Raw genomic sequence first — 13847 nt, forward strand, 5'->3', positions numbered from 1 at the left:
TTGTCACATTCCTTTTAGCCAGATTTTCCTGTGTATCTTGTTGCTTATACATGAGGAGTGGAAAAATAATTCTATAGCTTAATTTTCTTTAATTGTTTAGGACATTCTTAGGACAATTCTGTTTAGGACTTAAAACCTATTTCTTCCACATTCATATTCATCAAATCCTTTGTTTAGACGTAAGTTGTCTTACTGTACAGCAGGTGATTAGAAGAAGCTTTGTCAAGTGATCCTTGAATCCCAAACTTTGTTTTACAATACACTCTTCACCTTCCATAACTTCACCCTGCTTTTTTTTCCACGTTTTAATCTATATTTGTCCAAAACCAGCAGTAATACTGTAGGTTCCCTGAAGCTTTTCATGTTGTGCAACACTTTGGGTCCAATGTGTTTTGTCAACGTTGCAGGCAGTTTCAATCCTTCACTTCCAGGACAGCTTCTTGCCCTTCATTCCTTGTCCTTCCTTGGCTGGATTTTCTGCTCACTTACAATTCTCACTACAGTGTTAGTGAGTGCCATAGGTTGCCTTCTGAGTATCTCAGAAGAGATACTAGTGGCATGTCCTTATTTCTTTTAACAAAATACTCCATAGGTATGTCACCTATATTTTGATCTGCAGAGACTAATTCCCTCAGTAATTGCCTTTTTAAGTGTCTTGGAATTGAGACAATTATGAGGGGCTGGATCTGTCTTGTCACTCTTGTTGGTTTCACACTTCTGTCACATTACACTCATATGTTGTTTCTTGATTACTTCTACAACAGGAATTATCTCTGACGGTGGTTGTCCTAAATGTGTTGTGTGAAATGCTCTGTAAAGCTTTTGCTCCTTCCATGTGGGTGCCAGACTAGGTCCACAAAGCATTCATATCATTTCTGTCAGATGGCAGAAAATTCAGCACAACAAAGGCAGATCCCAGCAGATGTTCTTTCTTACCCCAGTGCCTGGTACAGACATACTTAAAACATTAACATCTAACAAGTTTAAGGTCTGTTGGCAAATGCCTTATAGAAGCACTACAAAGTTCTCATGTATTATAAAATCATAAGCATTATAAAATCTATTCTGAATTCTGTCTAATCAGCTCCCCTTTCTTTATGGCAGAGGCTAGTGAGATGTTAGAAGTGGAATCTGTCCAAAGATCAGAGTTGTAGGCAAGCCCATGGGAGATCTAGGTTCCCACCTGTGCTGCTGTATCTGTTCAGGGCTCTCAAGCCTCTCCAACAACTATCTGAGACCATCTGCATGTACATGCTGATCAATTTCTGCCAAAATCTGTAATGGCTCCTACAGAATTCCTACAAGCTTCCTGCTGGTAGTTTTGCCACTCTTCTTGAAGTTTTTCTGGGAATGTCACTGGGTTAAAACAAACTGAAAAAAACATAGCTCCTGGATGAAGTGCACTGTAACATTTAGGATGGTTAGAGGGGAAACTAAGGACTCAGGTCTACTTGGCTTAAAAGGGGTTTTTTTAGAGTATTGAAACACAGTCTTAATGTGTATTTGTGACTTGCTACCTGCATCAATGGATGCAGTTTTGGTCACTGATGATATCGATTTAAAGTACCCGTTCATGTTCTAAAATCTCATATAAGTACTTTAGGAATGACAATGTTTATCACTGAAGCACTGACAAGTGACACAAACTCCATTTTTCCTGGCTCTGAATTACTTAATGCACTGTTTCAGGTTTTATTTGTAAAATCCACACTAACAACAAATGATCATTAGTTTCTTTAATTCTTCCACTTACTACAATGTCTCACAGAATGTCCTCCTTGATATGATCCTTTGGAAGGTTGTGTTCAGTCGAGACAAACAAGGAGACTATCGCCTCACCATGCCCCAGCCACCTCAGGTTGGAGAATAATAGTATTTTGCTGTAATCATTTGAGTGCATGCAGACTGATTCAGTTTTGTATTTTTTACAAACAGTTTCTGTTACAATGAGTTTCTGTTGCCTTATGTTAAGCTTAAGACTGTTTAAATTGGATTTCTGTAACTTCAATATTAAAAGGGAAGGCTTTTGGATTTGTATTTTCCTCTTTGTTAACAGTTAAAGAATTTAGACAAGAACTGTGAAGCAAATCCAGAGGATTGCTTTTAAGACTTCTCACGTTATCTTCAATTTGCACCTTAGCAAATTTTTTTTATATTGTCTCTAGTTAGCATACTAGAACAGGGAGTGTCTTGATTTGCTTGGAAGCAGAATTGCTGGGTCTAATCCAGTTCTGTATTAAGTTAGTTTGGTTTAGAATTTTAGAGCAATGTCTATGGGAGCAGTAACTTACAACATGTACTACAAGTGCAATGAAACAAAATGGCAACCAAAATACATGATTACTGCTTTGAAGGGCTTAGGAGACTGAAGGATTTAGCTTCTGCTTTTCAGGTGACCATGAATCTTGGTCTGGTCTGCCCCTCTGTCATTAATGCGTGAAGGAAATCCACGTGCATTCTGCAAAAACTAGCTTTTTCTTTTTTAAGCATGTTTGTTTACTACTTCTAGTTGGTTGCAAATTTGTTCTTATTAGAATTATGATGGTATGTTTCTCAGCACTAAATTTTATTAAATGTATTAACTTCAGATTTATGTTTGTCCTTTGAGGCTGTTACAGAAAAAATTCTTTGTGTTCACTGACGAGTGGAAGTTGTATTTAAGGTTCATGTGAGGTTCAGCTCACCTGCTGAGAGAAATTCAGGGCATGAAGAAAACATGGAATATGTGCCCATTAAAATGTCAGCCTGGCTGAGTTCAGATAGTGTCTGAGAAATGAAAGGCAATCTAGTCTTAATAATAAGGAACAGTGCTACTTTTCTGCAGCTAGTTAAGTCACATGCACTTACAACTGAGAGAGGAAAAATGGGAAGGAAGATTAAATTCAATGATTTATGTCCAGTTTAATACCTATTAATACCTGTGGGACCTAAATTCACAGGATCAGCAAGTTAAATTCTTCCACTTGTGGCTGGCTGGCTGCCTCCGGTTAAACAATCCATTGCTTAAATAGTGTTCAGATGCTCTGGGAATTTGACTGCTTTTTCTAGACCAATTTTATAACCTTCAGTAGTAGCAGCACTTAGCTGTTATGATCATGCTGAATACTTGTTTTTTCTGAATGTTTTTTAATTGTTATTGCTACCATAGTGTAGAAGAGATTACAAAACAGAAGAGCTTCTGTACTATACTTTTGTACTATCCAGTATGACAATGAAATAGTGAATCAGAAACTAAAATAGTAGTTTTTCTTCTACTGAGTTACTGAATTGTTACCATTTTACTTTTTTTTTTTTTTTTTTTTTTTTTGTAATCCTTTTTTCAATTTTTTTCCCTTCTGCAGGAGGCTGAGGATCGATGTGGAGTCTGTTTCCTTTCTTCCCTGTTTGGTTATAGAGAGAAGACACCAAAAGCCAAGTATATGCACCTTGCTCAGGAACTGCTGGTTGATCCAGAATGGCCACCAAAACCCAGAACAACAACAGAAGCAAAAGTACCATCCCAAGGAAATGGTTCATATCAAATCATCACTGTAACGTAGCAGTGGATCTTGGTGGCATGTCTCTTTAGTAATATTCAGAGGAATGTAATTTTAAGGCTTTCTTTGAAATTGCAGTATACCACATGTCAAATTCTAATGCAGATGTTTCCAACTGTTTTGTCTTACTGAATATAAAGTTCAGAGGCAGACATCTTGCAGCTATACATTTTAAAAATGTAGGTTACCTAAGGCAGAACAAAAATTACTGTATTTCCTTCCACCTTCTTTCAAATTTGTTATTCCTGAACTGCAGGGCAGTTAAAACAGGTTCACTTTATTTACCTGGAGTATCATAATCACTGTTCTAACATGCTTACCTGGGCACATGTTCATGTACATCCTATAATGTCATGGTTTCATGGTAGTGCTAGAGGTACATAATAGCCTTGTCATGCTTGCTTTTTTTTTTTGGTATTCACTTTTGAAAAGCTTTGTGCCTCAGAACGGTTCTAAAGTTTTGGTGTGTGTACCTCTAAGTTTGTCCCTACTAGTAAGGAGTGTTTCCAGGTGTAAAGTGTGGCTTTGAAGTTGTAATTCTTTAGTCTGCCATAGCAGGAATTGGGAATGCTATAGAATCAATATGCTCTGTCCTTAAGATGAAAGCACATTGCTTTCAAGTGGGTTTTTAGCTTCTTTCTATCAAAGTCCAAGGAAGGGCTTAGGTGGCCTTCAGAGGAGGAGGCATTTGGCTAGACTCTAAAGTTTTTGGAGAAGGAAGGCTGGAGAATCTTTACATCTTCTATCTCATGTTTTATTACATTCAGCTATGCATTTCTGCACAGACCTTTATCCAGCAGAAGGGTTGGATTATCCCTTTGTGGACCATGTTTTATTTGTAAAACTTTAAATAGTTTTTCTTTGTACCTTGAAGCAGTAAGGCCAGAGTTACTGCAAGAAGGGAAATGAGGGTGGGTGGGAGGGTAGAATATTTTTCACATGCCCATGCTTGGGATTTGTGCATGTTAAGAACCTAAGCATTTCAAAAGTTTGCCAGTGTTGTAAGCACTATATGTAGCTGTATGAAACAAAATAACAAAATTAACAGAGAATAGATGAGCTAAAATCTGTCTTGCTGCAGAAATATAAGGCTTATGTGGATTTTATTTATTTAAAAAAAAAAAGAAAAAGGAAAAAAAAAAGGGGGAAAAAAAAAAGAAAAGAAAAGAAAAAAAAAAGAAAAGAAGATCTTGTATCACCAGTAATGCTGCTTAGAGCACTTGGGGCAGCAGTACATCGTTTTTGTTAGGTGGTGTCAAAACACAATTAAAAATTATGTGGAGGCAAGCATCTTCATGTGCAAAGTGTAAAACATTTTTTAATTTCAAACCACAAATTACTCCAAACAATCTTCAGGTTGCTAAACTTTCTGAAGGTATTATTTGGTGTCTTTGGGAAGATGATAAATACACTGGCTCTTGAGCAGTCTTATTTGACCAGACACAGGGGGCTGGCTTAGACATCTCCAAGCTTTGGGAGGGGGTCTGGGATCCAGAGAAGCTACAATTGTGTAGAGGCCCTTTGAGAAGGAAGTCAGGTCCTTTAGAGTAGTAATGGAAGGAGGGCCCCAAACTCCCTGACCAACTGGGGTTAGTTTGAATTGTATGTATTCCGATAATGGAATTTAAAGTGGTTTTGTTTGGTTGAGTTTTTTTGTTTGGTTGGTTTGTTGTTTTTTTTTTAAATATTTCTGTGGATTATTTGATTCTGGCAGTTTTAACATGGGGAATTTTTCAGGTTGGGCCTCATTCCCTTGTGCTGTTCTGTGAGGTAGAATGAGCAGTGTCCCCACTGCTCATCTCATGGTCTCTGCACTGTTGAACATTCTGTGCCAATGGGGAATTTAAATGTGGTGCTAAATGGTTTGGAAGACTTTTTCCTAGAACTCGGAGGCTGAAGTTATTAGCACTTGCTCCTCATAAATAGTATGCATATGGTGTACTATCCTCCAGTCCAGCTGTCAGCTCTTTTCCTGATTTTGTTAGTTTGGTTTTGAGAGGTGGAGCAGGAGAAAGGGGGAAGTGGTTTTCTTAACATTCATTCAACAGAGCAATGTAAAAGTCTTATTATCCTGGCTTCTTAGGGTCATAAACATTGACCAACATAAGCAGCTTTTAAAGGGTTTGCAGTTGTGGACTTGGATAAATTTATTAATCATGAACTTGAGTCAGTTGGCAATTTCTGTCAGTGTTGATTTTATGAAATTTGTGTAGCATGGGATAATTCATGAAGAATAATTCTTAGCTGCGTAAGTAGTATTCAGACTTAAAGAAAAATAATATTTTAGTTGAAAACTGTTGTGAAGCTATGCATCTTGGACCTGGGAGCTGTGACTTATCCTTAAATGCATAAGCTTTTGCTTTCCATTTCATCGACCATTTTAGCTTGGTTGCTCCATGAGAAGTGAAAGTAAATATTTGTGTCTTTCATATGTTTTTGCTTAATACTTTGTCTAAACTGCTGATTTCTTTTGGCTTGTTTGGTTTCTGAAGCTGGTCTTTCCATCTTATTCTGGCTTACTAGATCTCTCTAGAAAGCAAGGAGGAAAAAGCTTATTAAGGTGAGCTTGTCTTTGGAGAACATTTTAGGGAACTCTTACTGAAACTGAAATTGCCAAGTGTCTCTTGACAACTTACTTGCTTAAGTAACTAGTGGGTTATGAGTCTGCTTAAACCTGAATATTTTGTAGATGGGAGCTAGTTTCCTCAAGAAATGGGTTCAGAGTTAGTAAATGTTCATGAAGTTGCGTGCTGGAGCTCTGACCTATTTGCTTAGACAAGAATAATGAATCCTCTTTTCTGAGAATCCTTCTTGTTGTTGCAAGTTCAGCCACAAAACAAGCTTTTGCAGCTTTGGCAATTATTGGGATTTATGTCTTCCTGCCCAAGAGCTGAGTTTGGCCACCTATAATTATTCTCATTATGAGCAGTTTATTTTTTCTGGTTTTCAGAAATGCGGCAAACTAGATCTGCACTAGTGTATTCAATTTCTGCTTTGAAGTAAGATGAAATTCAGTTTTCAATGAAAAAGAGCTCTTCTAGTGTTCATCTTTGAAGTCTCAATTCAGGCAAACAGACTGATTTAGTGATCTCCACTAGACACTTGGTAGACATTTTCTTCCTGCTGTATATTTTGGCCTTACATTGAGGAGTTTGATTTATTATTAAATTATTTGTGTATGCAGACTTTAATCTGTACGTATTTTACTTTGATGTATTAGGATTTGTAAATATTACTGATTTTAAAATATTATTTATGAACATACTTAAAGGACTGTTTACCCGGAAAAGAAACTGCTAAATAATAAATGTTACTTTTTAGAAATAAATTGCAAGACCATTAAATTGTATATCCCTCAGGGTTATTTTAAAGTTGTTTTTTTTTTTCTCTTCCCTTCAGATTTAATTAGCAGTAACTTTAGCCTCATGTACTATAGAACTAAATCTACTGTAAAGAAAATGCTGCAAGTAGGGCTTGAGTAGAAGCGGCTAAAACACCCACAGAACTGACCATATTCATCAGAACTTTAAATTGGAAACTTACTGTTGCACTTTTTAAAAGTTGTTGGATTTTTAATTGTATTTATTTTTTCTTTCTTTCTTCATGAAGGTTGTGCTGAACAGTCATCCCAAATTGGGTAAATAACCCTGTACTGTATATGTATATATACAGTATAATACTAAGCAGATGTGGAGTCCTTTTTATGCTGCAAATTTTTAATGCTTATGTTGGTCATCACAGAACGAGAGAGCAAAAGTTCTGTAGGATTTCTCCCATGAAATTCTGAATTGTAAACTTATGTTTTTGTATGTTTAGGGGAAAGCTGTGGGTTTTTGACAATTTTTAGTGTATTGAATATGTTGATTTTATACAGTAAAGCTTCAGGTTTTTAAAGCTATTTTCAACAAACTGCAGCTTGTTTGATAATTATGTGAAGCAGAAACTACTCAGTTTGTCATTAATTCCTCAAGCCTAATACAAATTGAAAGGTTCATCATCACAGTGCTCTCTAGAAGATCAGCTTCCTTTTTTATTTTTAAATCTGAAGTGATACTACATCTTTGTATTTAAAATATGTATTGCTGCTCTAGAATGGTACCCTGTTGTCAAGAGGCATACATAAATAACTGTACAATAGAATTGTAAATAGACTTGTAAATCACTTTTGTGACTGAAGCTCTTTGAAAATAAAATTAAAATGAACAGATATTTTAACCTCTTTTCATTAGTTTCACAAAATTGTTTTTAATGGTTCTGTATGAAGTTAGATCCAAAACTTGTTGAAGAATAGAGACTTAGTTCCACCCGTGCCGTGGTGCTTTGTTCCATGTCTATGGATCTATGGATTTTTGAGGATGGGGTAGTGAAGTACATGTGCTGTGTGCTTGCAGTGCATCTGGCAGCACTGCTGTTCTGCAATGGGATAGTGCTCACCTTACGGCCACCTGGTGGCTTTTGAATGTGGTTTTTTGTTTGTTTGTTTGTTTTTCTTTTAAGTGACAGAGCTTGTACATAGCAACTCATTTCCACCTTCCATTTTCCAGATGTTCCTACTGGCACATAGGAGGCATATCTTGACAAGACTCTTGGGCAGATATTCCTGGTTGTGAGCTGGGCTGGTTGTTGAACCATACTCAGAAAAATCAGGCAGAAAGGAAGATATCTTTTCCATTTTGTGGGTCACTCTCTGTTTAAATATTAATTGACTGAGCACACTTTTAAATTTGAAGACAAGATACTTAAAAGACCTGGTTACTTAATTAATCTTTTAATTTCAAGCTATTAATTTGAAAACTTAAAGATTTTCTTTCTTCAGAATATTTCAGGCTTTAGGTTTTTTTGTTCTGTGACTACAGAAGGCTTGGAAGAAGACAGAAGCCAAATGTGTCAGTGTTTCGATTTCACTGGATTGCTTAGCCAAAGAATTGAGGAAAATGTTTCATTCCGTGCTCAGGTTTTTTGACTCCAATCCTTCAAGAAAGTAGAAGTCAGTGCAGCCTTCTGAAGGTACACATCAATCACTTGGTTGTTTAAAGTAGATGTGTCCGCTCCTTCAAAACCTACTGCACCTTTGTAGCAGACTGCAGTGAAACTGTCTAACAGATCTGAAAATTCTTTCTGATCATAATTCATGCTGAAATAGGTTTCTGACTGTAGACAGTTTTGCACTGGGAAGTGCATACTCTCATATCATCAAAGAAGCTACAAGAGGTTTTTGAGCTGTTGCATGTGTGACTTAAAACTTTCTCATGTTCTGTGAGCAGTCCTGAATTCTATTTTTGGAGTTTCATACAACTATGGAAGCTGGTTGCTTACAATAACAAGTGTAGGCGAAATCTGCTCAGAAGCTTAAAATACTTTCTGGCCTTTGACAGTAGTTACACAAGTAGGGGTGGAAGTGTTATCTAGAGGATACGTTTTGCTGTTTTACTTCCCATTAAAAGTGCAGAATCATGGTGAAGCCTGATTGCCTGCTGTGCTCCCAGTAGGTTCCTCTAAAACACAGCTAAGTTTCTAAGGTACAGTTCAAAATCCTTTTTCATGTGAAAATGAGTTTAGAAATGTGCAAGGAAGTGAAAAAGTGAATCACTGTAGTAAATGATACATATGCTTGGTATTCTGGGAAACTTAAAATGGAAACGGGTTTGTGACTTTTAATAGACTAACAGTATTAATGCATTGCTTCTGGCATCCTCTTATAGTCTGAGAAACATGAAGAGGGTGGTAGAAAGGCAGAGACTGTAGACCACAACATAAGAAGTAGCCAGGCAGGCTGGTGTCCTTTCTGGAATGACAGATGTTTCACATGAGGGTTTGAGAAAGTTTTAATATTCAGGAATTTATATTTATGACCCTTGTTTGGACCTTGCTGTATTCTCTCTATTAATATCTTCAGTTACGTAAGTTTTAAGTATTTCTTTAAAAATACCATTAACAGCTCTAGATGTTTGAGATCCATGGGATTATTTATCACTTTCCTGTGCCAGCCATATACTTGTGGCCTTAATCTCTTGCATATGATTTCTACCATTTTACCTTTTGGTATGATGAATGTGTCTTGCCTTGTTGAATATTCTTACCTTTTGCTATGAGACCAGGAAAATGGACATCCCCAGTCTGCATTCTTCTACTAGCCTGTTTCTTATTTTACAGACTCTGGCCTGCAGTCATGCCCTCTGAGGGACCTGGATTTGCAGTCTGTAGTGTAACAGTTTTAAGATTTTTATTTTTCTTCCATTTGTATTTTTAGATCCTTATTTCTCTCACCTTGCTGAATCTCTTTGTTCTGCTGTGGTCTTGAATTTCTGGTGCAGGTTGAGATGCCAGTGAGGGTTTGAAGCAGAACCACCCCAATAGTTTTCTGTCCTGCTGGGTGGGTTGCATTCGCTCATCACCCAGGAGCAGCTCCGGGGTTGCTTGCTCTGCCTGCTCTGGACAGAGGTGCTTGCCCTGGGTGCACAGGGATGTGCTCCCCATCAGCCTGCTGAGCTGGGGATAGGTAGAATCAGGGCCAGGCTGGCTTAGGAGTTTCCTGAGCTGAAGGTGTCACTGATTTATGTGAGATGGTCAGTTTTGGAGTGGAGGGGGATAAGTAGGAGGGTGAGATTCTCTGGAAGATTCCTGTTTGCGGAGAAGTCCTTTGGAAGGCTGAAATCTCAAGGCCATTTTTGGTGACTTACAGTCTCATTCAAAGAGTTGCAGAAAGTTCAGTGAGAGCTTGCTTTGTGGCATGTTGCTGGTAGTTGATACCACTGGTGCCATGTCCTTCATGAGGAAGGGATGGGGTTTGTACTGCTCCACAGCACTCTGAAATGAACATAGAGCATTATTTTGTTTTTACAGTGATCCCTGTTGTGGTTTTTTTGTTTTTTGGTTTTGGTTTTTTTAAATGCAGCAGCTGTTTTTGATCCCTGGTGGCATGTTCTTGCTAGCAGTTCAGGTATGTGAGAAGTTTTGCTATCTCTCCTGATTTACTTCCCCCTAAGTGATGGGCTTTGTACCATGTCAGTGGGGTTGGTATGGGAGAGCTTCATCCTTGCCCTTGAAAAACGGTATGTTGGGATAGAGCCCCCATCTCCCCCTCTATTCTCAGTGCTGAAGGACTGACGTGTGTCAGCTGCTCCAGTGAGGTCTGTAGAACTTGTCCAACTGTTCCGATGGTCCTATCTGGTGCTTCTACTGATCAGCCAGGTGCTTTGACTTCCAGGTTTCTGATACACATGGACTATTTCACCAAGGAAATATTTCTAAACTGTGAATTTCTGCTTGACTTGTTATTTTAAAAATTATCATTACAACTACAATAGTTGCTTTCCTGATCCTTTTTTTGTTCAGAAATTTACACAAATTTCCAACTTTGTGTTATGTTTCATGCAGATCTACTTCTATTGCTGCAGCTTTCTAGCCAATTTCATGGCACTTCTTTCTCTCATTTTGTCATTTCTAATGCTGCTGGTAACTTAATATTGTGCTTAGCTGCTGAAGTGAGTCATGTTGGTGATGCTCACTAGTGCCCCATGTTACATAAGCATGTGTGTTATTTCAAAAATAGCCACTTGCTTGTGTGTTCTTGGGCTGCTCCATGAAGTCATCACTTGCAAATACTGAGAGATGATTGAACACAACTTGTGCTCTTCTGCTTTTGACCACTTGAAGTACAGGCCACCCTCTTTACTTCCTTTATCTATTTTTGCAGGGTAAATTTTTAAACCTCAAATAACCTACAGTAAAAAATATTGTGGGTACAGGGCCTTTGGTATTTTATTTTTTAATTTGTTTTACTCAGTATAATGCTCTCTGTTCAAATAAGTACATGCCTACTTAGGTTCATTGTGATTTTCCTGTGCTTTTATTATACTTGACCATACAAATATAAAGAAGGAAAGCTTCATTTACAGAAGAGCTTTATTTGTACTTCTCAGTGTAACCTGAGCACCTTAGAAATATTTGCAACCAACAGTAATAGAGATGAAGTTTGCTCAGCAGCCAAAAGACATTTCACACACATTTGCAGGTTTTATGTTATATTCCCACAACTTTGTTGGCTGCTAAATTATTAACTACCTACCTATGATCAAATCCTGACTCTCTTTTGTCTCTTGTAACAGCTAATGTTTCTGGCTCTTCAACAAGGATGTTGCTGTTCTGTTTGTCAGTGATAATCAAGCTGTTCTTCCAGCTGGATGCATCTTTTTGTCCTGGGAAATGTGACTGCTCTTCAAAAAATGCAATTTATTGCTCTGGTCCCCACATAAAAGACTTGGAATTGTTAAATCTGCCTTGCAACATGACAGAAATTCACATAACAGACACTAATATAATATATTTGCAGGATGTTTTTTCTAGGATGACAGAACTGCAGCATCTTATCTTGTCTTCAAACAACATCTCTCTGATTTCACCAACAGCTTTTAAAGGCTTGAGAATGCTAAAAGCCCTTAAGCTTTTAGCTAATAAACTCGTTGAACTTCCTCCAGAGGTGTTTGATGATCTGGTACAGCTTCAGCAACTGATAATTGAAAATAACAGGTTAAAATCCATAGAAGAAAACCTGTTTGACAAACTAGCTAGTTTGGAGGAGCTTTTCTTGAACAAAAACCAGCTTACAGCACTTCCTAGTGGCATGCTGAAGAAACTTGCCAAACTCAAAGTACTGAACTTGTCAAGAAATTGTTTGGCAGCGCTGCCTGGAAACATATTTAGTGCATTAACCAGACTTGAGAAGCTGATGCTGTATTTTAACAGGCTGTCTTCAATAGAGTCTGGTATGTTTGATGGCCTGAAAGAGCTGCTGGAACTCTTCCTGCATTCCAATAACATCCAGTCCATCGCCCCTGATGCATTTCATTGTCTTCATAAACTGAGAACCCTAACTCTTTCCAGAAACAAGCTTGAGGTTTTGCCTCTGGGGCTCTTTCTGCACTTGCATGACCTGTCTAAATTGACCTTGTACAGTAACCCACTGAAGTCTCTTCCAGAAGTATTGTTTGGAGAAATGAGGCATCTTGGTAGTCTGTGGCTTTATCACACAAAACTCTCAACAATACCAGATTTTGTGTTCAGTAACTTGACAAGTTTAGAGCTTCTTGTGTTAAGTTTTAATCCAGAGCTTAGTGTTCTCCCTCAAAATGTATTCAGTGGCCTGAATGCACTGCGGGGCCTTTCTCTTCATACAAATAATATTTCCAGTCTGCCAGAGGGCATCTTCCTGAGCCTTCAGAAACTGCAGAACATTTCCCTTTTTGATTCGAAGCTTGAAGCTCTTCCTAGAAATCTCTTCCATAATCTCAAGCACCTTCAGAAAGTTTACCTCAATAGTACTAAGCTACAGTTTCTTCCCGGAGATTTTTTTACTGATTTACCTGAGCTGCAAGAAGTCTTCCTTGACAACAACCCTTGGAAATGCAATTGCCAAATTCTTGGCTTCAAAGAGTGGCTCCAAAAGAACGTGGAAATAGTTAAAAATACAGCATCACTCATGTGTGACAGCCCACTGGCACTGCAGAATATTTCTCTGGTGGCTCTAACAGATGATCACCTGAAGTGTTTGCCAACCACAGCCATTACCTACCAGATGCTCAGCTCAACTTATTCCCACAGTTTAACTTCTCTTGTGACGGAGTTCTTGACATCATTTTGGGAGACTTCTGTAACAGCAGTGTCTGGCAGGGATACCAGCACACCCACACCCATTCCTCTTGCAGCTCCAGGCTTTACCAGATCACATGGTCGAGATGTTGCACAGCCTGGGTTTCATTTATCAAATGTTCCAAACCAAACATCTCCCAGCATCATAGTAGAAACCAACAATGTCAAAGGAACAGATTTAACTACTCTGGACAGGTGCGATGAGCTGCCAGTGAACAGGAGTGCTAAGCTGTATTTTAATACCAGAATTGCTTATTGTCAGCTATTCTTGTGCCTTCACAGTTTGATTTTAGCACTCCAGACTGTAACCATTGTGCTCACTCTGTATGTAATGGGTAAAACCAAGCAGCTCTTGCTCTCCAGAAGTACTCCTGCTCAGCCTGTAGTGCTGTTAAAATTTTTAAGAAAATAGAGAATGCCAGCCAAAGAGAGGATTGGAGGTACTGCTTTGCTTTTGAGCATCTGAGCAGTTCACACTTGATTTAATTATGGATTACAGATCTTCATAGCAAGAACCATAAAGACCTCTTCTTTACTGCATAGTGAAAATGCACTTCTGCATGCCTTAGCGTTTGCCAAAAGTGATGGTAATCACTGTACATTGCTACAGCACTTGGTGTGTGAATCCAGAGAGAGAGATGGAAGAACATCTGTGGTCACCTC

At 38.2% G+C, this 13847-nt stretch overlaps 2 protein-coding genes across 5 annotated transcripts in view; both read left to right on the top strand.

Annotated features, from left to right (window-relative positions):
* Positions 1 to 4435, top strand: part of ATP13A3 (ATPase 13A3) — a 54347-nt gene extending 49912 nt beyond the window's left edge. For all 4 annotated transcript variants that reach the window (XM_030456327.1, XM_030456328.1, XM_030456326.1 and 1 more), the window contains 2 exons: positions 1769 to 1858; positions 3342 to 4435. In XM_030456327.1, coding sequence (XP_030312187.1) covers positions 1769 to 1858; positions 3342 to 3539 — 288 coding nt within the window. In that variant the 3' untranslated portion in view covers positions 3540 to 4435. The remainder of the gene's footprint in view (positions 1 to 1768; positions 1859 to 3341) is intronic.
* A 7217-nt stretch (positions 4436 to 11652) lies between these two features.
* Positions 11653 to 13754, top strand: GP5 (glycoprotein V platelet). The gene has a single exon (XM_008493310.2). The coding sequence runs from the start codon at positions 11671 to 11673 to the stop codon at positions 13594 to 13596; it is 1926 nt and encodes a 641-aa protein (XP_008491532.2). The 5' UTR covers positions 11653 to 11670; the 3' UTR covers positions 13597 to 13754.
* Positions 13755 to 13847: the final 93 nt, after the last annotated feature.

This window comes from Calypte anna, chromosome 9 (genome assembly GCF_003957555.1).
Source record: "Calypte anna isolate BGI_N300 chromosome 9, bCalAnn1_v1.p, whole genome shotgun sequence".
NCBI classification, from domain to species: domain Eukaryota; kingdom Metazoa; phylum Chordata; class Aves; order Apodiformes; family Trochilidae; genus Calypte; species Calypte anna.